The sequence below is a fragment of the Scomber scombrus genome, chromosome 8, assembly GCF_963691925.1.
Source record: "Scomber scombrus chromosome 8, fScoSco1.1, whole genome shotgun sequence".
Taxonomy (NCBI): domain Eukaryota; kingdom Metazoa; phylum Chordata; class Actinopteri; order Scombriformes; family Scombridae; genus Scomber; species Scomber scombrus.
The window spans coordinates 13,267,742-13,293,522 of NC_084977.1; the positions used below are offsets into that span (position 1 = coordinate 13,267,742).

The window sequence follows — 25,781 nt, forward strand, 5'->3', positions numbered from 1 at the left end:
ACAACCATGCAAACTGCTCTGCCAGGACCAAAAAGTTGAATGAATGAATGTTTTATTCAGACAGCTATTTTTAATTTCCAGATTAGGATTTTACATAAATTACATGATCAGATAAAAAAATATAATGCATATTTTTTATGTAAAATAATAAGAAATATCTACATTTTTACTAACTATAACATTAAAATGCTGCTCATGTGTTATTGCACCAATAATAGCAATAAAATGATATAATATACTGTGTATATAATAATCTAACACTGTGAGGAGCAATTCTGCCTAATGAATACTTTACATTTTCACACTTGAAGTACATTTTGCTGACAACACTGTATTTTACTGAAGTGAAATCATAAATATATCAGTTTTAATTGAAGTATTTTTACATCATGGTATTTCTACTGTTACTCAACAGTACCCTGAGTAAAAGATCTGAATCCCTCCTCCATTGCCTTACACAGAACAGATATCCTGCAGGTGACAGCTGTAGTGTCACCTTAACTTCTGTTGAAATGATGCTGTTTGAATGAAGATCTAAATCTTCCAGATATGTGCTTTTGTTCTCTTTTTCTTCTTCTTAGAATAGTTGAAGAAAAAGCCACTGTTACATTCTCTGATTTTGACAGAGGAAAGCATATAGAGAAAAGCAGCTGAAATAGTTAGCAGTTAATTAAATGAAACTAATGAAATCTAATACAACAGCACTGAAGCAACCCCATGCATCAATGAGGAGAGGCTAAATATTACAAATGTTGTGCTGTATGTACCTCTCGGTATTAGACACTACAAGTAAAGAGCACTTCACATAAATCTCGTTAAAACCAAACATTATAATCTATATGATAGAAGTTTTAGCACATTTGTTGTATTTGACTACATTAGTTTTAACTTTGTGTACCAAGATAACTGGCAACTGAGTGCATATAATGTGTATATACTGTATAATAACCAACAGTGATTCCTATGAATACATAAGTCTAAAACAAGGCTGAATTATCAACCAACCAAAGCAGGCAACTATCTGGGCCCCAAATCCAGAGGGCCCCAAATTTGGTTTTGGTTCATTTTTGTTGCAAATTTGCATCAACTAAGACAGGTCCTGTATATTATTTGTTAAATTTGTGTCTTCTAGAGTAACCTTGTAGCAAAATAGTTTTACAATCTTTACTCCTCAGGTTTATGTAGTGCTCACATTATCCATATTTCTAATCAAGTTGTTTAATTTAATCACGAAAAAGTAAACACAAATATTTGTTTCAGGGGTTCTGGTTGCATTGAAATGAATGGGAACTTGGTGGCTTCAAGGCACAGACGTCACACAGAGGACCCACTTGCCAGTGAGTGGGGTGTCAGTAGGGGTCCACCAGCAACATTTTTTTGGCTTAGGGACGCCTAACACAGTGATTCCCAACCTGGGGATCGGAACCCTACAAGGGTCACAAGATAAATCTTGTGGCTGGAAAGCAGTAGAAAAAAACATATTTCTGCTGCACAATATTGTGTTTAATTTTTCAGCTTTTTATTTCAGCTAAATATTTTTATTGACTCCTAAAATTAAGTATTAAATTAAAAAAAGTCAAATAAAAACAGTAGAGGAGGGTAAAGGGGAGGAAATGTTTAACTGGTCACAACCAGGCAAAAGAGAAGTGGAGGGCTGCAAGTAGACATTGTTTTAAGGGGTAACAAACGTTCAGTGACAGCAAACTGTAGACTTCAGTTCAAAGATACTGTAGGTATCATTATGAGGTAAATACCCATTCAAAATGCATGATGTTGCTTGTGTGTCACTATCATTGCAGGAGTTACACGCAGGAAATTCAATCGGGCATGCACTTGAAAAATATGTCTAATGTTTAAGTCTAAATTTATGTTTTTTTATTCTCAAAGCTCACAAAAAACCACCCAACACGCATATTCGCAAAGGGAGGCGCGGCCAGAGAGGACAGGAAAAATATGAATTATGATCCGCCCTCTGGAAGCAGCTCAGGACACACAGAGGAATCCTGGAGGAGAAAGAAAGGATAGCAGCACTTTCCTCCAGTACAACTTTGAAAGTGGGGAAGCGTCTTCACTCCTGGACACAGACATGCGCTGGAAAAGTGAAGTCAAAGTTGAGTGCTGCATGGTTAGCGAGAGTGAGACTGGATCTCTGTTGTCCAACGATGAGGTGAGTAATGGGAATTACCAGCGGACTTGTTTTGTATATCAGCTGGTAGTCAGTGTAGACTGTATTGGAGATTCCTAGTCGAAATTGTTTGGCCAATTAAATCCAAGTGGGATTCAGTCTGCCATTAAAGCCGTTCGTCCACGCGCTGACAGCTCAGTATTTTCACAATTTGAAGAAATGTCGCAGAAAATTACTCCCTCTCTGAATTCTGCAATTAAAACTCAAGTAGTTAATGAGACCTCTTCACCTTTTGGTCGTTTGTGGCGAACTTAGCCTTTTAATTGCTGTTATTAAATAAATCAATCCCCTTTTCCTCGAGACCTCGCGGTGGGTGTTTTTGATTGACACGTGAAATTGTAAGTGTTGCTGGTGTAACCGCGCGCGCACGTAGCGAGCAGTTGCTGAATCCCAAATGCAGATCTCAAGAACATAATGCACATAGGATAAGTATTAGTTCAAGTGTTGTCTGTTTTTGTAAGTAATGACTATCCTTCTCCTTTAAATGTCATTTTGGTAATCGCCGGCGTTGTCATGGTGAAAAGTGAAAGGCATGATATTTATGGGAAGGAGCAGGGGGGCATTTAAGGCAGCTGCGACAGTCTGACGGACCAGCATCCTCTCCCCGCCGTACAGCTTCTCGACATGTGTGAAGATTGCAAAGGAGACGAAGAGCTGCTAGGCAAATGCACTGAGGACAGGAGAGACATAATGGTAGGCTCATATATGTATGAACTGTTATCAAAACAGGCTGAGATAGAATTCAGGCTATTTTTAAGCGGATCAAGTTTTTAATAGGAGTTGTGTTTGACACATTCGGGGAAAATCACCATCTCAAAAAGTTATTTAATCCAGAAGTTGATCTTAAAATCAAACAAAACTATTCTTTCATTAGATATTATTCGGTCCAAGTCTTTCAAATAAGGAGTTTTGTTGTGTTTTTATTATATTCTTCTGTAATATTTCTGGCTGCTAACACAATCTTGTAATCTCGTGTGTTGTTTTAAGATATAACACAATTCTGCAGCAAATTTAAAAAGCGGTCATTTCAAACGGCAGAGGTTGTGAAAATGACTTACGAAGTTGTTTTTGCAGTTTATCATCGGTGGCAGCGACAGGTGAGCCGAGTTCATACCTGTAATGAGTAGCAGGTAAGGGCTGGATGCGTTCCTGTGCGTAATTTTCTAACCGCAGGTCTGATCCCGCAGGGCGCGCCAGTGGAAGTTTTGGATGAGGACGCGCCGTCGCTGCAGGCAATGTCCTCTGCGCCTCTGTTAGGCAGAGCTGTGTGTGCCAGCTGCAACGGCGAGATTGTGGATAAATATTTATTGAAGGTAAACACGCTCCTGGATTTGCTTTTTTCGATGCAACTTTTGTGAGGACTGTCTCTCGTTTAACTTTGGATTACGATATGTTGTTTTTTCCTACTTGGATTTCTGTGGTTTTCAGGCTCCTGCGGGTACTGATGCGTGTATACTGCAGGCCTACCCGAGAACTTGATTGACTTTTGTTAATTGATCCTATTTTTGCTTTAGGTTAACGACTTGTGCTGGCATGTGCGCTGTCTCTCCTGCAGCGTGTGCCAGACTTCACTTGGCAGCTACACTAGCTGTTACATCAAAGAAAAAGCGGTTTACTGTAAACTGGATTACTTCAGGTATGTGCATCGATTTTTATTAGAGCTTATTAAACGAAAATCGAAGCGAGCCAAACGAAATTGTTGCAGAAAACAAACGTGTCATGATATGAACCCCTTGATAATTACACATTACGCAGCAATAAAATTAAGGCTTATACGCAATTAAATAAGAATATAGCCTATTTATTTATGCCTAATCGGTTCTGGCCAGTAAAGACTATATTTATTTATGAATCAATTTCACACTGAGGTTTGGTCGGTTTTGTCTTTAATTACAATCTCGCCACACTTCCTGCCCTCAGGTGATTCTCAATCAAATAGTTTGATAGAGTGATAAATATACAGAGATGATTTTTAGTAGTAATGGATCATGAGGTGAAATATTGCTATGATGGAAAGGAGGGCAAACTTTAATTAGAGATCTTTAATGTTTTATGTCTTAATTTAGCCATTTAACAAGGCCTGTATTATTTTAAATGTTAATATTGTTTGAGAGGTTTCCTGCAGTGATGTCAGATAAATGTCTCCATATGATCTAATGATAAAACATTGATTTCTTTCATTTTTTGGCATAAATAAAGAGTCGAATTTAAAGATACTGATTTTTTAAAAATGGCACCGGCCTTTAAAATCACTCTTTAGCACTTCAGTCTTTAAATCAGGCTCTCAGGTTGCTATGTGGGTGTCTGATTTGCTCATCCTGACCTCCACCTGCAGAAGATACGGAACCTGGTGTGCGTGCTGCGGCCGGAACATCCACTCCACAGACTGGGTGCGCCGGGCGAAGGGGAACGTGTATCACCTGGCCTGCTTCGCCTGCTTCTCCTGCAAGAGACAGCTGTCCACCGGGGAGGAGTTCGCCCTGGTGGAGGAGAAGGTGCTCTGCAGGGTCCACTACGACTGCATGCTGGACAACCTCAAGCGGGCCGTGGAGAAAGGTGAGCCGGCCGGCCGGGGTCCACTGCAGTGCACCGAGCCCTTCCTTATACGAAAAAATACCTGGAATATTATTTTTACTTCAAGCCAATAGCAGGAAGTTATGTTGCTTTTTAAAATATGTTTCTAGAGATTTTTTTTTTTTTTTTTTTTTTTTTTTTTTACAGTTCGTGAGAAAATCCCCGTGTTATAAAAACTCTAATATTTAGCCTACATGTATTATCACATACAGTTGATTTGTAAAGGTAATCACTAATTCTGCAATTCATGCTAATATATGATGTTTGTCCTCCCTTTTTTATTGATAGTAGATAATCTAGAATATGGAAATTACTTAATAGGTCTAAACTGAACATGAGAAAAATAATCTATTCGAAATTAAACTAATTTTTGTACTGACTTGGTGTATTGCATGCTGCTCTTTAAATGTTTTAAAGTTCATAACTGCATTTAAATGTAACAGAGTGTCTGTTGTGTTTCTAATTCAGTGCTAATGTTCCTGTGGTTGTTGCAGGAAACAGTGTTAACATGGACGGAGCTGTGCCCACTGAACAGGAGATTAATCAGCCAAAACCCTCCAAAAGAGCACGGACCAGCTTCACTGCCGACCAGCTGCAGGTGAGCCTTTATCATTACCATTTAGACAGTTTGATAGACAGGAAGAAAAGAGAATTATTAGATCATTTTGAGTAAAATATTTTATGAATTCTATTGTGATGATGAGTCACTTGATTTATAAATATGTTCACACAAGGCCTGCATATTGTCTCAAATATTCAACATTTCAAAAGACAGCTGCTATGGTCTTGGTAAAACGTAGTCTCTACATGCCTGGAAAGAAATCCAGCAGGAAAATACATTGACCTACAGCCTTTAAAATGATGTTAGAATTATACATATTTGTAATAAAGATGTAGCACAAATTCAGTTAAGTGAGCTCAGCAGAAAAGCAGCAACACATTCATTTCTTCATTAATTTGGGGAGAGAATTCAAGCCATAGAAGTTAAATACTGACAATGTGTGTACTTGTTATGTGGTCATATGTAACAATAAGCTGGTGCATGTGCAACCACTTTGAGAACTGATTGCACACTGAACACGATGCAAGGTGAAACTAAAATTAGTTGATTTTAACTAGATCAATTAAGTAATGAATTTATTCAATATAACAGGTAGAAAACCTCTAAGAAGGATGCTGTTTGTTTGTTTGTTTAATTATGATAATCATGATATAGAATATTATGTCATAATACATGAACAGCATTTAGAGTCATGTAAAGCAAGCTAGATGTCCAAAATTACTCATGTTTTCTTAATTCCTGCCAAGCATGATTTACTAACTCCAGTACTTTTCACACAGGGCTCAAATCCACTCACCGCAGTTACTACTGGTTTCCAAAAACAACAAAGTAAAGCTGTCTGTTATTGAGCTATTTGTCTTTTACCTATGTTATGCAGGTGATGCAGGCTCAGTTCGCCCAGGACAACAACCCAGATGCCCAAACGCTGCAGAAACTAGCCGAACAGACGGGCCTCAGTCGAAGAGTCATACAGGTCAGTGAAGGATTGGTACATGATGGAATACACTGTATGATCACAGAGAGGCAAGTTAAATCTTCATTGTTCATCAGGAATATTTGTGAGCTAAGTACTGAGATCTGTAAATAAAAGTAGCAATTTTACAGTATAAAACACTAAAATACAAGTAAAAGCCTTGAATTAAAAATTGTAAAATAAAAGTTTAAAAGTATTATCAGCAAAATGTAGTTAAGGTGTAAAAAGGTAAATGCACTCATTAGGCAGAATTAATATTATTATAAGTCAGCATGTAGTTTCAATGATGCGCAAAATATTTAACTGACTATTGACGTAGGAAATATATGTTAAAGGATAGAATACATTTAATGTCAGAATTTATCTCTTTTAAATTTTGTACACTAGCACATCCATAAAGCATATGGACTGGTCCATATGCTTTATGGATGTGCTAGTGTTTTGCGCATCATTGAAACTACATGCTGACTTATAATAATACATGCATTAATGTCCAAACATATTTTAATGATGTAGCTGGTCGAAGTAAGGCTACTTTTATGCTGCATAGTTTACAATGCATCACCTTTTATAAACTGATCATATGTTCACTCTATAGTTAACAAATGAAATAAAGTATAAATTACAAACTATCCAGTAACGTCAGCTGTTGAGTAAATGTAATGGAGAACTTCCCTCTGAATCTCACAAACACAGAAAAACATTTTTGCAACCACCAAATTATATTTTTCTTCTATTAGAGTTGGATTTACAGCTTTAAATGTGATGGGTTTAAATTAACAAATGTGTAATCTTTGACAAATAGAGTGATGGTAATGACAAACTATGTTGTGTTATCCAGAGTTTGCAGAGATGTGGTTCAGTTACACAAGCTTTATAACAATACTCATGATGAGACTGAAACTAAAGTCACTGCTAACAATGATTCTTCTAACAGAACTTAGTACCACAGTTTGATAATTTGACACTTTTGTGGGGAAAGAAATCTCCTGGACGATTTGTCCCTGCACTGACTCTTTCTACTTCAGCCTAGCTAGTGTCTCTTGCTTGCACAAAACAAGCAATACATTTGTGAATGAATTAAGACAGGGTAAAAACACTGCATTTCTAAAATATCAGGATTATTAGAAAATACAACCACAACTGTTGTTTTATACTCACCAGGGACAAAAGTGGTTCCTCGGTTGAAACTCCACAAAAACTGGACTAACGCATGAGATATTAAGCAAACAGAACAATGTACAAGCTCAGAAGATGAATGTTACTTTCATGGCATTCTACTTTCATACTGGTCTTATGCAAGTTATAACAACAAGGCTAAAATCTTTAGTCATTGTTCAGTCTCTCCCCTCAATATGAACCAGTGAAAGGGAGAGACTGACTGCAGCTCATTTAAGACGCAGTCCTACAAAAGATGTTTGTCCTGTTAACTCAGGTCTGGTTCCAGAACTGCCGAGCACGCCACAAGAAGCACGTGAGCCCCAACCACACCTCCAGCACCCCCATGACCTCCCTGCAGTCAAGCCGCCTGTCCCAGCCCACCCCGACTCCCGAGGAGCTGCAGTACACAGTGTACGGAGGCCCGGAGGGATCCATGCTTTCCGCACTACACTCCTTCATAGACAGTGAGCACCAGATTCTTTAAAAATTATCAGGATTTTATGATTTTGTGCCAGAGCATGCTGGTTTTGCTTTGTATTGAATTGTTGAGAATGTTTACAGTGCTTCAGTGTTTGTTACAAATTTTACATTTAAAATATTGCATCACAGTTTTACATTTAAAGTGCTAGGAATCATGATATCACATAAGAAATTGATGTTTTTTATTGTGATATCATAGATTTCACATGTGAATTATCTGAATTAACCTACAGTATTTACATCGCATGTAAATTCATCACGTGTGAAATGAATTCACACTTTTTTGCTTGTTGGCATTATTTCCTCAGTCTATCGCTTCTCATTAAATCTACTCAGCTCTTTTTATATTTATTCTAAGCAAATCACTGTTGCTGCTTCTACAACAATAATATAGTCACCTTCTGTATTTTCTTGGACAGTCCTATCAGACACTAGGAGATTAGCAAAAGTAAATGCAAGCTGTCACAATCTGGATATAATCCCTGCTGTGTCCAGCTTGAAGACATATTTTTTGCTCTTTAAATAATGCAACACTTCGACAGTCAAGAACGTCAAATAATCTTTAACAAACATATTGATATATTATAGATGGTAGGAAAGCTTTCTGAATCTTAGTTAAACATTTTTATAATGGAGATTTTTGTATAATGTTAGTATAACTTATGCAAAATGAACAGAGGAATTCTGTTACGCCATACGTGTGAAATACTTTAATGACTCTCGTGCTCTCTGTGTGTTCTCCTGCAGTTCACACCCCTCCATCCATGTTTCAACCACTGCTGCCAGCCCACGCCATGACCTCCCTGCCTGTGTCTCACGCCTGAGCTGCTCACTCTCTCACATATACACAGACACAAGCACACACACACAATCATTAGCAGCCGCAGTATTCAAATCTCCATGGTAAATATAATTTCATTTTTAGCGAACCATGAAACCTTTGTTTTTCCTTGAACATCCTGTAATTCATACCTGTTTATACTCTAAAATGCTTATTTCACTGTTGACCATATTATGGATGATTATAATTTACAGTCCTAAGTGTACTGTATAATGTGGACATGGAAAGGTTTAAGTGTACCTCATAGGATTGTGACATATGACATTAAGGACTTATATTTGTCTGTGTAGTTGGTGACACAGTTTGACCGTGCTAAACCCACCCAGACCTCAAAAGTCAACTCATTATGAAGATTAACTTGAATTTGTTTAGCAGTGTTTGAATATTGCAATTTTATTTATTTATTGTATGTGAATTGTCCGTTTTGAAAATAAATGTCTAATTTCACAAACCTGGGAGATGAATGAATCAATGAAGGAATACGCATATTTAGATATAAGAGGAACGTAGAAATAGAAAAAAGTGTGCATAGTAGAAAAACAATTTATTCATAAAAACAGAAGTAACAAAAAAACCATCCATATTAAGTATGCACAAACAATATATTCTGTTAAAAAAACACATGCAACATGTCCTGTTCTATTAAATGAAATAGGCAGATGTAGATGCTGCCAGCTTTCAGCACAAATGACAATAAATAAAACACAATATTGCTCATCTTTCTGCTCATGGACAGGTGAAAAATCTGTCATTTCAGAGTTTTACCTTTAAGAGTTTGTGGCAAGAAAACTGATGCACCTTCTAACCGAGACGGTGTCGACCAAAATAATCCAATTTTCCAGACGTGGAAAGAAGGAGGAGGTATATAAAAACACTGTTTACTTCCCTTATCAGATCTTTGGTACTCACTCTCATGGGAAAGAAAATGAGTTGCATGCACAAAAAGATAAAAAATACAAGATGTAGTACAGTAATACCTTTAGTTATTCAGTATAATAAAAAGGAACAACAACGTGCTATGTGTTTTATGCCACACCGAACACTGCATGCATCATTTCTCTCCTTTCAGATGCACAAGCAGAGTTGTTTTCCTTTTATTGAATGGTTATGTTGTGCGTGCCCTGACGTGTTCAGCTCAAACCGGGGCAGAGGGTGTGTAAGTCTGGCAGTGCTGTCACTCTGAGGCACCATGAGGGCAGGTTCTCAGGTTTGACAAACACAAAGACTCACAAGGATGAGTCACATCTCAAAGATCTAAACATGAGCATCGTACAAGAGACACTGTGGGAAACTACCAACAGCTGTTACTGGAAATTATGCTGTAATTTAATTGGTTTATTTCATCAGTCACCTTATCAGCAACCTGCTAAAAACTGCATATATATCATTTTGCAAAGACAAATCTAATCTGTTTGACTAAAATCCTAATGACCAGCCCGACTTTGGATTTACGGATAGACCAATGGAGACAAAACAAAAACTGTCTCTGTCTCTTAACAAGGTTCATAACTCTGACAATACATTTTCGTCTTGAGAACATTTGGAATGAAATCTATGAAGATTCATAAAGACTCACCCTCTCTATGCTTGGATGGGGAAAACAAAAAAGGTTCGTTGTCACAACAGTGGCTGCAATCAGCCTGAAATGGTAAGAATTTCATACTGTGGAAAAAAGCCACAAATTAAGCCCGACTTCGTTGGACCGCAGAGAAGTGGGTTATGCTGCTGCTCTAGTTTCAGAACTTTCTAAGAACATTTTGATAATTTCTTAAATTAAAACTTTTTGTATACCTTGTTGTTAAACTTATTAGAAAACAAAGTAATTGAGTTCACACTGACTGCAGCCACTGTTCCCTGTGAGGGAAGCCTTTTAAACAACAGGGTTGACTCTTTGATCCCAATAAGATACATTTTGGGGGAGTATAACTTAATAACAGCAAATCCTCACATTACACTCTTTGTAATCGTTATCACCATTGTTATCAGTCTCACCGCATTACCCTCTGTCTACACAGTTGGACACACAGGCTACTGCTGACAATAAACCTGTGACTTCACTCCAAAACACAAACACACGTTTTTTTCCCCCTCTCATTCCTACCCTGAACACTGAGGACTATTCCTTTCTACAAGTTCAAAACATGTAAACTATGGAGCTGCACAATGCAATTAGACACCCAATGTGGCAATTTTAAGAAAAAGGCACTTAAGAGCGGAGCACTTTGAGCTGCTATGCCATTATGTCCTTGACATTTAAATATGGACATAGTGGACACTGAGTGCCAAATACATTTCTCAATGTGAGACAATTTGAGGTAAAAGGAAATTATAAACACAACAAAGTGATGAGGCAACGTTTGACCATTTCATGGAAAAACAGGTTCATGCCTCAAAAGCAGTACACATAAGACTGGCACCACCAAGTGGCAAAATCTGACTACTACATGAGAGTAAGGACAGAAGCAGTAAAAGTTAACCACAATCTAAAGAAAGAAAGAAATCACTTGTTCCAATAGAAACTTGAATGTGGGGTATGATTGTGGTTGTAAATAAAAGTGTAAAGCAAATAATGTTTCAGTTATAGCTGTAAAATTCTTTAAAATATTTACAAGAACTTGGTGCAATTTGTACACCAGCCAATAAAAATATAAAACTATTTTATCTTGGACACGCTTGCTTCTGGAGTTACCAAAGAAGAAGAATGTGTCAACTATAGTGCATAGTTACAACTTGTGTATACCTAAATCACATTTGGCAAAATACTTAATGCCCAGACTCGTACCATGCTTTGGTAAATGACCTTTTAGCCTTTCTCCTTCCTCCACCTCTCTTCGTTTCTTTACTTCCTTTTCTCCACCTGGACGACATTCTTCTTTTTGAGGATACTCCGCAAGCTTGCATTCATGTGGTAGGGCCGTTGGGCAGAGCCGTCATTCGCCTCCAGATCCCACACTACAGGAAGCAGCAGTAGCAGTGTGTTAAAAACTGAGATCACAGTTGAGAGAATCACTTACAGTAGCACATCCAAGTTAAAGTATTATTTCTGATCATCTCGAAAATGCACAGGACAACAGTTAAACCATTTATGTTTATTCAAAAAAATGATTCACATTTTCATTGAATTTCATTGATTAAAAAAATTCTCCTATACAAAAAGAACACTGAATAACCTCCAGAAGGATGCATGTATTATACTTAGTATTAAAACAGCACTACATCTGAACCACCCATTAAAAAATGTACCAAAAATGGCTTTGACATCCTTTTATAAACTGTATCGCAAAGGTTCCTGGTGTTAGGTTTAAAACCGCAGAACAAGAGGAGCATTTTTTTTTTTAAACATTTTTTTTAAAAACTTTTTTCACAACTAGGCACATAAACTAGTGGCTGCATTCACAAGTTTCCTGAAAACGGTCATGTTCTGTTCAAATTTTAAGCAAAAACCATAACATTTATTTTAAAGTCTTGACCTCCCACAAAGTCTGGTTTACAGTACATCTATGAGCAAAATGGAAACTTTGACATGATTGTGTACCAAAGTAAGAGATACCTGCTTTGCTAAGTGCAGAATAAACACCATTTTTGGATCTGTGTGTTTGTGTTAGTATAAATACGGTGGATCAAAGCAACCTAGAAAACCAATGGTAAACATCAACAGCCAGCAAAAATAATCATGCTAGACAGACAAAATAAATCACATGGTTCTTTTCCCATATGTGAAAGTGCATACAAAACATGATTTTACACTAGAAGACCAAAGTGCGACAAGAGGGTGCCCCATAAGTCCACCATGTTGTATAACAGTGATGCCTTACGCCATAGTCCATCAGTGGCATCTGTACATTTTAAGGTCCTCATGTTTGTGTGGATAAAAATGCTCGTATCATATCCGTATCATATCCGTCTCAGCCTGTGATTTGACACGTACCCTCCCAGTAAGGCAGAGGTCAGCAGAGAATACAAAGAAGAAAAGAAAAAAAGAACAGAAGTGTGGCAGAAGAAGGCAAGTATCTGAGTTGGCTCAAGATAGGAAGTGATCAGAAGTCGTTTTCTAGTACCCCATGCCTTTTCTGTGAGGAACTGAAGTAAAAGCATGTTCTTTCATGTCCAGGTCATCCCTGACCAGGCTGGGATGCATCTGGTTTAATGTTTAGCCCTACAGTGCTCGCTTTCAAACGTCCAGACCCCTACACGTACAGTAGATATGGAGAAGTGAGTCATCAGTTTAGTAAAATAGCCGCCGCGCATTGTTCAAGAGGCAGTGCATAATTTGGCACCTTCCTCTCCTTTACGCAGGATCTTGTGCAGGCCGGGAGACATGTAGTAGGGCCTGGAGGAAGAACCGTCATTCCTCTCCAGGTCTTCACCTGAGACCAGGTCCCAGCACAGGAAAAGGAGCGGGTATAGCAGACAGCACACAGTGAGTGACAGCCAGGAAGAGAAAGGAAAGCAAAGGCTTAGTAGAGAGAAATTATCCAAAAAGTTAATGCAAGAATTAAAGAAAGCCGAAACAGTGAATGAGCAGGAATCATTTGTGGTTATAAAGTGAAAGAGTGAAAGTGTTCAACTGCTGACACGATACTTGACATTTTCTCTTGAACCATCAAAGCAGTGCTAAGTTATATTCTCACAGTGTCATATTAAGTACTGAAAAAACGGCATACTTACAAAAGCACAGGAACAGTGTGTCCACACACATGGAGTACACGTTAAAAAAGCCATGTGCAATCATGTAGGATCCAAATATCACCGTCTGAAAGAATCAACAGGTCACACTCAGTATGTTATACTGTCACCATTTATCCTGCTGTGCGTTTTAGGCCACATCAAAAAACAATATTAACTTCTGAGTCATAAATCCTTCAAAAAACTGATTTAACACTAAACTGGTCTTAAATCCAGCTAAATAACTTTCCACAATTTGAGATAATTTTAGCTTAAGTTCAGGAGCAGGACCACACCTCACTCACTCCTCTTGCATATGTCTATAAAGGCCTCGCTGTTTGCTCTCTCTTTACATGCCCCAACTTCCTTCCCCTTTTCTGTCTCACTCTTACCAGAAGTCCCCAGGGGTCTGCCGACAAAGCAGTCATTCTTCCTGACCTATCCTTGTCATCACCATCCCCAAGTTCATAATCATTAAATGATCATTCACAAATATGAAAAATATGAAACTTCTTCAGTGTGCACTTGTCTATGAATTGGACTTTGATCCAAACTAGCTCCTTCACACTGCACACCAGGAAGTGTGTTTTCTTTCTGTCCTGGAGATAGGTGAGGTATTAGACATCGTGTTATGGAGGACGAGGATATGAAGAAATCAGACCTCACTGTGTGGGCCTGCCTCTACCTCCTCATTAGCAGCAAGTTACCAAGTAGCATCGACTACATCCTTAATTAGTAGGGATGCACGGCCGAAAATGGCCCAAAAGCGCATTTTTGGTTTTCCGCCAAAATACTTTTATCACCGAAACAACACGGCCGAAACAGTTAACTAAAGAGATCAGCTGCTCTGATGCATCTGTAGCAGACGTTATTCCTTTAATTGCAGCACTAAAGTGTTTTCTAAGCAAAGAGGTTGAGACGGACCACGGAATGAAAACAATGAAAAGTACACTCTTAGAGTGTCACGTTTCACTGAGATCTATTTGGATCCTCTGCACTTCATTGCGACCTTACTTGATCCGTGTTATAAAGATCATTACTTGGATGTGGGATTAAAGCAGCGCGCACGAGAAATGATCAAGGCCGCGATGGATGCGAAGAACCCACTTCGAGACGGAGAAGCGCACAGCACAGGAGAAGGAGAGCAGAGCGCAAAAAAAGGCTAGAGAGTGTCTGCGCGTGTGTGTGTTTGTGTGACTATAAATGCAGCGCGTGTGAGAGCAAAGCGTCCTTATAGCTCTGTTTTGCGGCTTATTAGACCGACACCAATCGCATCGCATCGCATCCCCCCCCCCCGGACAGATATCGATCGTACCCCTCCCCCGGACGGACACCAAGTGTAACAACCTAATTTCTTTCAATAATAATTTCTTTCGGTGTTTCGCTTTTCGGCCTTGGTTTCCTCATTTTCGGTTTTCGGTTTCGGCCAAGAATTTTCATTTCGGTGCATCCCTATTAATTAGTTCTACATTTTTTACATAAATGCTTTTTAAATTTCATCAGTGCCATCTTTTGCAAACATGTGCAAAAAGTAAAGGCATAAGATAAGATGAGGACAAAGCAGCTGTCCCTACAAAAGTACTTCATTATCATATAAAATACTGTAGTGGTATTTTAGAAAATTGAGAGAATTTCCATTTCACATATTTTTCCAACTAATTCACTAACTGTATTTTAATCTTTCGTTATTGTATCAAAACACAATTAGAGGAGCACTTTTTAAAAAAAGGCACTGACTGAGCCAGGATGTTAAATGGAGAAGAATCCATGGAAGGATGTTTCTCTATAATGCAATACAATTTTAAATAAAACCACACATCACTGGCAGTCTGGATAAATCTGAATAGTCCAAATCAGAATACAAACATATCTTAATCTGCCCAAGCAACTTTCAATCTCAGTTATTACTGCTGCAACAATTACTTATTAAATAGCCCACATATCTTACCACAAGGGGGACCCAGTAGTAATTTAGGGAGGGCACCTCCTCTTGAATGACTGGTATTTTACGTGTGAAGAAGAAAAATGCAAGAACACCTAAAAAACAACATGAAATACATTTTAAAAACATGGGATTAATTTCAGTAACATATAGTATAAAGTCCATAACAGCAGAAATCTAACTACATTTACCCCCATTGAAATATGTACAACTTTATATAGTAAACCATATTTAAAAAGTACTGTTAATGAAAAAGGGAAAGAATTCCCTTCGAACATTATTCTGTCATATTAAAATGCATCAACAAGAGTGATTAGTATTGGTTCTTGTGATAAACTGTTGATATGTGAGTTAAATGCAATACTTAATAAACTTTCTAAGACCAAACACACATTTAAATGGATTTTGGACAGATCAACCAGAAGGGTTTTGGTCAAAAGACAGCACAGGTAATTTTAAGATTTTTAAATATAGAGGAAAGCTATAATTTGTTAAAAGGTGAATAATTAAGAACTTACAAACATACATACTTATTTTGATACCTTCAGTTCAATAAATCTTATATTAGTGAAACCTAAGAACAAATCCCAAGTATTGTAATTTATTTGGCAGTGCAAAACTATATAATAAATATTTATGTTTAAATTAAGATCTTTAAAAGGTCTTAAATTGAATTTAAGAACTTTAATTATTTTTAAGATCTGCAGACGATCTGTATGACGGTAAATTTCACAAACTGAGTGGAAGTAGACTATGTGTAACTGTCTCTTCTACAATTATTTGTGTGTGCCGCTGTTGATGCCACTTTACACAGTGCGGGTGACAGTAAACTCACCGACACCTCCTGAAATAACCAGTTTTCCCAAGAAAAGCAGAAAGTCTGTCACCTGGTCTAGGACAGCCACCCTACAGAGAAAAGCCAGAGTTAAGGAGAAACACATACACCAGAGCAACAGAGAAGCCACCAACTCAAGAAATATGTTTGAAAGTGCACACACCATAAATACAGAATAGTTAATGAGGAGAAATATGCAACTGCTTGACACATTTATTGATTGTTTTACGCTTTTGTATGTTGTAAATCCCATTAAATCCATTAAAGTGGTCTAAGTTAACTTTATATTATGCTTAGAAGCACTGAGTGTGTCTCTGAGCAGCAAGTCATTTGTACTCTGACCCCTTTTAGATTTTTGGATCTGACAGAGATGTATATGAAAGGCCTTACCGAATAACATTCCTCATCAAGAGGAAGAAAGCATCCTTGGAAGAGGTGCAGAAGCTCTTTCCATATATTGCTATCTGTTGGGAAAAAAGTATAAAGTGCTTGGTAAAGGGTAATTAAGCACTGATGTCCAAGCCTGACCAATTAACAACTCAACTGCTACCAGATATTTGTAATAAATCATCCAAATTATTGGCAAAACAGTTCCTTCACTCACCATAATGTATGCATTTCTGTTTATAAACTTGATGAAATGTTCCAGGCACCAGAAACAGCATTTGAGGCAGCAAAGAATGAATCGAGTGAATGAATTTTGAGGACCTGGGAAAACAAAAATCATCAATCCACAATATTACATTTGAAATATTCATTAAGTTGTGTGAGAGTGCGAGGATCAGAGTCTGTAAGAGTTACAGGTTACCTTTCAGTTTTTGATCCAGGTACTCGAGAACAAGACGGACCATCTGCACCACAGTGAGGATCAGAGAACCGAAGGCGAGGGAACCTGTATGATAACTGCAACGCAAGAAACAAACCAAGTGGAATAGTGTTTATTTAAACATTTGTGTAGGCAGTGTGTCATCCTTTTTATCTGAAAAAACTGGATTTTAATTTATATATTACAAGTAAAAAAGGGAAAATCACAGTGACGACTTTGTAAATTCAATAAATGCTCAAAATAGGAAATTGCTTTATTTGATTTCTGCTATTTATGAGACCTAAATTGGATTTTTTGTTCATATAAAACAAATGTCAAATCAAAATTGGCAAGAATGTGTTCAAATGTTTATTATAACCTTTAACTATGAATCTAGTATTGCAGCAAATGACACAAAATAAGTCTGAACCACACAACAGATTTCTGAAGTATGTTTAGTTTGGAGAAACTCCATCTAGCGATCTGTGTGTTTCAAGTTTATGTGTAAACCCTTCCTGAATTTTTTTCAGCATCTCTGTTCATGCAGCTACCTACCGTATGGCTCTACTAAATGCAGAGTAGAGAGGGCAGGCAGGGATGTCGTTTGGTTTCTTCAGGGCCCAGTAGTAGGATGCAAAGGCCCCGGCCAGGGTGCACTGGCCCAGGGCGATGGTAAAGTTGACCAGCCAGAGGAACACAAAAAGGTTGCAAAGGTGGAGGAGTAAGATGTAGCGGTGGTACACGCTCTCCCCACCATAGAAGGCAAACATGCATTGTGATCCAGGGCACACTTTGGTGATATTGGCCTGACTGAAATTCTGAAAGAAAGCCACAGGTTGGATATTCATGTGTAGTTGGATGGTTGTTTTGTGATTTAACATTTGCTTAAATATTTCTGTTACACTAAGTGTCCCTTGACTCATTTAAAAAGAGTCAAAGTGTACTACTTATCACATAAAAACACATAATGATGTGTATGGGATTTGAGAAAATCCTGCATTTATTCCAGGTTTGTGTAACCACATAGCATATACATGCTTTAAGACATTCATATCTCCTTACACAAACCAGGGAGGGCAGACAGGCTGATAAAAAAACATCTGTCACATTAAGTGTTCATAGCCGTCAACCACTAATGTGATCTCTATTTACATCACAGCAGATTCATTTTAATGATCCTGACACAAAACTCACTGCCAGCTATCAGATTCGACTTGTAGGCATTTACTTAAATTCACTCTGATTGATTACAGTTGAGTGTGATGAACAAATCTGACTAAGAATATTTCACATAGGAGGAAGTGGCAGAGAAATTACACTGTTACAAGAAAAAAGACATATTTCTTCAGTAAATGCACTTAACTGTGTAAGAGAGTGTGGTGCTTACCTTTGGGCTGCATGTGAGGTTGGCATACATGCATTTATCATCAGCAGCCATGACCTTGTAGACTGCATTGCCAGATGATGCTAAGAAGCTGAGGGCAAACCAGTTAAGGTCATCACAGAGTCCAACAAAATGTGCTTAATACAACAATCACCAACTACTTCAGTTACACACGGATTGTACATAAGATTATATATAATAACCAATCTTAATTAACTTAAATGTTTCTACAGTAAAAGTGCCACACACTAAGTAGCACAATTCCTGTACTTGTCTGAATAAAACATTTCATTGAATATACCAGCAGTTGGAAGGATACACTGCTGTGACAGCCCAGTAAGCGATGCAGATGGCCAGAAGGAAAAAGGTGATGATAGGGTAGAAAAGAGCAGACATGATGTAACTGATGGCCCTAGAAACAAAAAAGATCAAATATATTTTTTAATTGTATTGTACGCATGAAAAAAAGGAGAAAACTGAGTTTTTATCCACTTACCTGCTTCCCTCCTTCAGTAATGCAATTGCGATGCGCAGCCTCGTCCTCAGAAATATCAGTATGACCACAATGATGAACTCAATCACAGAAAGTACGATCACTACAAAACAGGTGATGCATTTAATTATTGGACAACAAGTATGTTTTAGCATGTCTATTAATATTAGTTTTACCTAAGTTATTAAACATTATTATTATTATTTAAATCTCTGAATAACTGCAGAAGGATCAACAGAGATTGAAAAATGCTGTTCCTATAATTTTGGTTCGGCAAAGCACCATATGTTCGGCAGTCTAATGTCTGTTACAACAACCAGGGATAAAAATACATGGTACCATAAGGCACAAAGAGCAGAAACAACCAACTGACATTTGTTATGTTATGTGAAGCTCAAATAATAGAATCCAAATTGCGAAGTAAAGGTATTTAGTGGATGACAACATACTGAAGATGAACCATGTCTGGCTGAGCTGGAGGTAAATGCTGAAGTCTGTCTGGAAGCCGATATCAGAGATGGTGACATTAGAACCTGACTTCCGACTCAGAATACTATACTCCCAGTAGCAGTGCCAGATACCTGAGAGACACAGAGAAACCAATGAAAGATAGGGAAAGATGCAACAAAGTAAGACAAATATAAATCTCATACAGTTTGCCATGACAACAGAACGGCTTACAGCAAGATAGTTGAAAAAAGTCAAATGTAAAATATGTGGGCAGCATCTTCAACCTGTGTACACTGTACTACATAAGCAGTAGCTACTGGCAATGGTTCATACTCACCGTAGCCGATCGCAGCAATGACACCAAAGACAATGAGCCACAAGAGCATACCAGCGGTGTAACGCAGCAGTAGGATGAAGAACAGACTGACCACCATGGTTATCACCAGACCACTGCAACATCCCAAAAACATACATACTGGGTTTAATTTGCAAGTAAACTCTGACAAATAAATACACAGTCCAAATTATTTCTGAAGACCTGTGTGTGTGTGTGTGTGTCCCTCATATGTGTATTTTACCACATAGAAATGAATTTAGACTTTAGTAAGATGCTAAAAGCAACTAATCTGGTGATATCTGAATCGCCTATTCTGCTAAATTCCACCAATATGGGGCTTCAAGCAGGTGCGACAGTAAAGAGGTATTTGCATATAAAATTTTCACCATGATGTCACTGATGGGTCAGAGAAGTTTCTCTGCCCACAGAGCAGCACATATTCTATAAAGAGAAATGAAAACATGAAAATCACCAAAAGCCAGAGTCATTCTTACATGAGGATCCAGTCCCAGGAATTTGCATAATCCTCAAAGATCTTCATGCCAATTTCTTTGGCATTCAGCAGACTTGCGACACCTCTGTGACATAGGTGAGATGGGAAAAGGTGGGAAATAGAGCGAGTGACAAAAAAAGGGATTTAATAAGAACACAGATAGGGACTGTGGCATGCTTGTGTTATTTCGTCTCACAGTTTAATAGAATTTTCCAAAAACATTTTGACACTTTATCTTTAATGCTCCCACAGGGACACAAAAATGAAAACAGTTTCAAAATGCTTTGAAACGCAACCTCATAATCTCAGGTTATGAAGGTGGGAAGTTCAAAATCATTTAGTCAAAATACAGCATTAGTGTTACCGAAGCACTATTAAGCAGTAGTTCTACAGTATGGCGGTGAATGGTATAGTAGCATGTTACTAAATGTGATAAGAGGAGCACCTGGTGAAATAGCACATGGTAATGGATATGTTAGATCAAGAATCCATTTATTTCTGTTCACAATACAGGTTAAGAGTATGATAACCAACAGGAAGAAATACACAACAGAAGATTGTTGTTGTTGTTTTTTTAATTAAAGTAAATAAGTTTTACTTGTTGCCTGAATAATCTCTATTTAAAAACTGTTCAAGTTTAAAATGACTCTGAAGGATCTAGAAAATAATATCATCTTTCCCCGGTGCTGAGCAAAGATAAAAATCTCAACTTAAGAAAATTATTCAGCATAAATACATCTTTTGTGTATTTAAATAACTCTATTAACAGAAAGCATAAACATCATAAACTATAAACTTCTGTGGGATGACCTACTTAACAAATTAAGTTATTTAACTAACTACAAAACTAGTAGGTCCGACTGTAGACCGAGGTCCCAAACACACTGCCCTATGACGCAGATAAATCTCTCCAGTACAAACAGAGGAGGGGCAGAGCACAAGCTAACATTTCTATGGGCCCAACACAGCACAGGAAACCGTTCTTAAAACAGCTGCATGTTGAAGATTTTTAATTCAGCTGCCTAAAGGTCAATGCCACCCTGTCCATTAAGCAGAGTCTGGATCATATCCAGCAGTTATGCAAACTTGCGTTCATATCTAGATCAAGGGAGCAAACACAAAGACCACCAGGTGGCACCACATCACTCTCTATTGTATTTGAAACAGATTGTGCACAGCAATTCATAAAGAAGTAGTTTTACTTCATGTTAAGAGGTAAATATATACCACAAACAGTTGTATTAATCTGTCTTAATTCCTCTCCAGTATTGCAGATGGAGGGATGCAGGGACAGATTCTTCTTGATGATAAAAAGCAGAGGTGGGAAGGTTAGTCTACACAGTGGTACTGACTACAGCGGAGGCAAGGTTAAAAAGCTGAAATAAATCATTTTTGAGACCTGTCCACTCCTTGCTGCATGGCGGTTACTTGGCTACAAAAAGAAAAGCATTAAAACACATTACATTACCACGTTATCCAAGGCAAATTACATTTGATCACAGCAATCACTGAATCATGTATGTTTATGACATCAGCTCACTGGTTTTAATACATGATTTCTCTGCTTATCCTATATCAGCCCATTAACATGTTGACAGCACACTATTACAAAGCAGCTGTTATAAGCTTGTAGGAAAGCGTGAAGTTCTACTGTTGAACTTGTAGGTAACCTGCATGTGCATGCATTAAACATGCAAATGACTGTGAATGTGTTTGGACACATTCCTGGGCATCAGTGACACACCCACTTGTCCTACCCTTCAATATCTGTCCAGAGCTCTCTGGGAGCAGAGGCAGCAGCCCTATTGACAGTATAACAGTTTTAAAACACTTTCATTTTCAGGATGTATTATCATGCATAATCTTTTACCTCAGCAAGAATTCTCAATCTAATGTTTGTGACTTTTTTATCTGCATAACTTAACTGATTAAACAGCAAAAGACAACACTTTGCTTTGCAGGTAAGCAGGACTTACTTGGCAGCGTCTTTGAGGTCGTTGACACTTCTCTGGCTATTGACACCATCATTGAATTTGGTCTGATTGGCTACAGTTAAAATTCCATTTCTTGTAATGAAATCAGGGAAGCACCGCTGAAGAACTGAAAGACATTTTTAAAATGTTTGTTAAGTGGCTTTGCAAACAAATGATGAGCTGCTGCATATTACTGTGTGTACACTATTTTAGATCAACTTACAAGGTCTGCTTGGCACAATCATAGATGGGCAATCTTCATCTCGCAAGACTTCTCCGACTGTCTGAAAGGGAAATAAAGGGGACGATGAGTTCAACAAATGCAAATTAGATTTATCATGGACCATTCATTCCTTCATGACAGTTCTTTATGACAGTTAGAGACAGTAGAGGGCCTTTTCCATTAAATTAAGTAATCTTTCCATTGTTAAAATCAGTTGTGTGGGTCTCTGTATTTATGTAAAAGCCTTGTGTGCCTTGCTGTTTATACAGTATTTCTTGTAAGGGACAACAATGAATAAATTGTAATTAAAAGAATCATTCAACATAATGATTAAGCACTATTACATTTTGGATAAATTCAAAGTTGAGACTACTGAATCAGATAATTACTACATGTTGAATGTACATCAGTATTTTTTCCAAAAACTAAAACAGTTATAATAATAACAATCTTACCTACAGATCGCACTTTAGAAACATTCAATTTTCACTGATAGTAGCACTAAAATAATTAATATTGCCTTTTTTTCCCGAAAAAACCAAAAAAACCCAAAAACAATAATCAGTGGTGACGGTGATGGACTAAAACCAGTCTGATGTAACACTGTCATACTTGAGATGATGTGGGAAGGGGAATTGATGATTCAGCTCAAACAGTATGACTGAGGTGTTAGGTGCTCCCACACACCATCTCACTTTCTGGAGAATCATGTCAACGTCAACGTCACTAAACTGCTGCCAGCTGACAGAACAGGGCTGTGATGTGCATCAGCGGCAGCTAGTTCACTTCCGCCTTTCTCTCAAACACATTCACATGACGGTAGAGATCAAATTGATGAGAGTTGAGGATGGAATTCTTTTGATGTTCAAAAGCTAAACAGGTATTATTATCTTGTCAAATTATATCTAATGAAGTGTTCACAAGAGAAGGAGAGAATCTAAACTCTCATAATTTAGACCCCATAGTAGCCCCTTTTCGCATGAATAAAATTACGGAAATAAATATGTACACAGTGTTAAAGAAGTGACATTTAGAACTACAAGCTGTCTCACAAACAACAGTGAGTGAGCTGTTGAACTCACCAATATGTCACTATTGAGGTACAACAAAAGACACAAATGTCAATTTTTCAAACGATTTGGATTTAATAAACTGTACTGTATCTTTGGTGACAATCCATATACACGATTGTCCAACATATATATTATGTAAGGTCTTTGTTTAACACAAAAGTCATTGTGTTCGTCCTGTTAACAAAACATCAAAACAGACCACTAACCACTGTCTCTTACCTTACTGCCAATCTCAAAGCCCGGTTTGCAGAATTGCTTGTAATAATCCCAGTTTTTGGTATTCTGCGCATCCAGGAGAGTGGCAAATCTGTCAGGGCACTTGGAGACACAGAGCTGGAGGAGGAAACACATCCTCTTAATGAGAAAGCCCATCAATCTTGCATAATCAAGTATGGAGGAGAGGTTGGAGAGGAACATAAATCACTGTAAAATGTGCTGCTAGAAGTGGCTTCATTCAATGTCTTACCTGGGTTGTAGGGCACTGGAGGTTAATTAAAACTGCAGGATTGGCACATTTCAACATGTTGAAGTAGAATAATTTGGTTTTGTTTCTGTGGAGACAAATGATGAAGACAAAGAAATGAATCAGATTAGAAGGATTTAAACACTGAGAAATCTTCCCATTACTGTGCAATGTTTTATCAGAAAACACACACACACACACACACACACACACACACACACACACACACACACACACACACACACACACACACACACACACACACACACACACACACACACACACACACACACACACACACACACACACCTGTGCCGTAAATCTCGCCATAATTAATCACAAACCATCTCCATGATTTGTGGTCAAATCCTTCTGCTGGTGTAAAGATAACATTGAACAGCTGACGGACAAATTGGGCGAACATAATTATTCCAGTGAACAAGGATTTAAGAGGCTGATATTTTTCCACTCACGCATTAAGGGTCCCCTGCTGGCCACAGAACTGACCATGGCTGTTGGTTGGATAGACGACCTTCCTGGGGTCGCCGTGGATCCAGGCTGAAAAGAAAAAGCCACAACATTTTTCTATTTGAATCACATAGCTTAGATTTGAACAGAGGAGACACACACTCTTAAAACTGGCTGTATTACTGCCATGTTCCACCTACTGAGCTACAAGAAGCCACTGTTCAACTCATTACCCTCCTCTTCAGTCTCTCTGAGGTACTAAATAACACATGCTATCAGCCTTGGGGTGCTTAAATGTGAGAGCCTGTTTAGTTAGGGCCCGAGCGGCGACTGCAAGTCGCCTGGCAATAGCCCTATTGAAATTGTAATGTTTATTATTATTAGGGCCCGAGCGGCGACTGCAAGTCGTCTGGCGAAAGCCCTATTGAAATTGAAATGTTTATTAGGGCCCAAGCGGCAACTGCAAGTCGCCTGGCGAGAGCCCTATTGAAATTGTAATGTTTATTATTATTATTATTCTTCCGACATTTCGTGCCCCAATTTCCGGCCTCATCCGAAATTCGATATTTTTGGGTGGTCGCACATGGTCGACGCAGAATGGCGGAATAGCGCCCCCTACAAAGTCCAAAAATGCCCATAGGGAATTTTGCTAACTTTGTCCTATGCTCACAAAATTCGGTAGACATATGTATTATACCCACATATGCAAAAAAGCCTCTTGACCTCACGACCTCAACCCAACAGGAAGTCGGCCATTTTGGTTTTGATTTTTCCCGCCTAAAATTAACTCCTTCCACAGCGTTCTCCCGATCAAGTTCAAATTAGGTACGCAACATCTCCAGACCTAGCTGAGCTTAAGTTGTGCTCTGCGCATCCGTAGGTCAAAGGGCGTGTCTGCCAGGGCTCAACTAACTTTGGCGTGCTCGCCATGTACATACGAGTGGCTCTCACGCCCACATACTTCATCCAATCAGCTTCAAACTTGCTGGACATGATGATGGCTCCGCCCTGAACGTCCCGATATATTAACTTCCCACGTAACTCATAGCGCCCCCCGGTGGTAACAGGAAGTGAACTTAAATTCATGAAAAAATACATTGTTGACCCCATCAACTTCATTCCACTTCTAAAAACATGCAGAACCAGTTGGTGAAGCCACATTATGAAGACTGTGAAGCTACGAGTAATGGCGTCCGTGTGGCGACGCGGCGACCATCAATTCCTCGCCATGAAAATACGTTTGGCTTTTTGATGGCTTTATTGAACTTGTATCATCATGAAAATTGGTACACAGGTCCAGGGTGCCGACCTCAACGTCTCCATTCGCTCATAGGCGATCTCACTCGTGTCGCCCTCTAGTGGAAACAGGAAGTGCCATATTTTACATCATCATTGTGCGAT

General features: G+C 38.3%; 2 protein-coding genes across 2 annotated transcripts in view; one reads left to right on the forward strand and one right to left on the reverse strand.

Moving 5' to 3' along the window:
* Positions 1–2,086: 2,086 nt before the first annotated feature.
* Positions 2,087–8,759, forward strand: LOC133984865 (LIM/homeobox protein Lhx8). The gene is made up of 9 exons (XM_062424353.1): positions 2,087–2,167; positions 2,801–2,878; positions 3,373–3,498; positions 3,700–3,821; positions 4,521–4,741; positions 5,254–5,357; positions 6,199–6,294; positions 7,730–7,919; positions 8,683–8,759. The coding sequence occupies exons 1-9, from the start codon at positions 2,087–2,089 to the stop codon at positions 8,757–8,759; spliced, it is 1,095 nt and encodes a 364-aa protein (XP_062280337.1).
* A 4,268-nt stretch (positions 8,760–13,027) lies between these two features.
* slc44a5b (solute carrier family 44 member 5b) overlaps positions 13,028–25,781 on the reverse strand; it is a 32,998-nt gene continuing 20,244 nt past the window's right edge. Inside the window, exons 4-23 of the mRNA XM_062424266.1 lie at positions 24,386–24,470; positions 23,916–24,000; positions 23,669–23,782; positions 22,377–22,437; positions 22,157–22,280; positions 21,938–21,982; positions 20,182–20,265; positions 19,688–19,800; positions 19,350–19,481; positions 18,904–19,003; positions 18,727–18,819; positions 18,411–18,498; positions 17,579–17,841; positions 17,027–17,121; positions 16,823–16,926; positions 16,609–16,682; positions 16,219–16,289; positions 15,390–15,478; positions 13,445–13,529; positions 13,028–13,143 (exon numbers count right to left, since the gene is read on the reverse strand). Coding sequence (XP_062280250.1) covers positions 13,028–13,143; positions 13,445–13,529; positions 15,390–15,478; positions 16,219–16,289; positions 16,609–16,682; positions 16,823–16,926; positions 17,027–17,121; positions 17,579–17,841; positions 18,411–18,498; positions 18,727–18,819; positions 18,904–19,003; positions 19,350–19,481; positions 19,688–19,800; positions 20,182–20,265; positions 21,938–21,982; positions 22,157–22,280; positions 22,377–22,437; positions 23,669–23,782; positions 23,916–24,000; positions 24,386–24,470 — 2,021 coding nt within the window. The remainder of the gene's footprint in view (positions 13,144–13,444; positions 13,530–15,389; positions 15,479–16,218; positions 16,290–16,608; positions 16,683–16,822; positions 16,927–17,026; positions 17,122–17,578; positions 17,842–18,410; positions 18,499–18,726; positions 18,820–18,903; positions 19,004–19,349; positions 19,482–19,687; positions 19,801–20,181; positions 20,266–21,937; positions 21,983–22,156; positions 22,281–22,376; positions 22,438–23,668; positions 23,783–23,915; positions 24,001–24,385; positions 24,471–25,781) is intronic.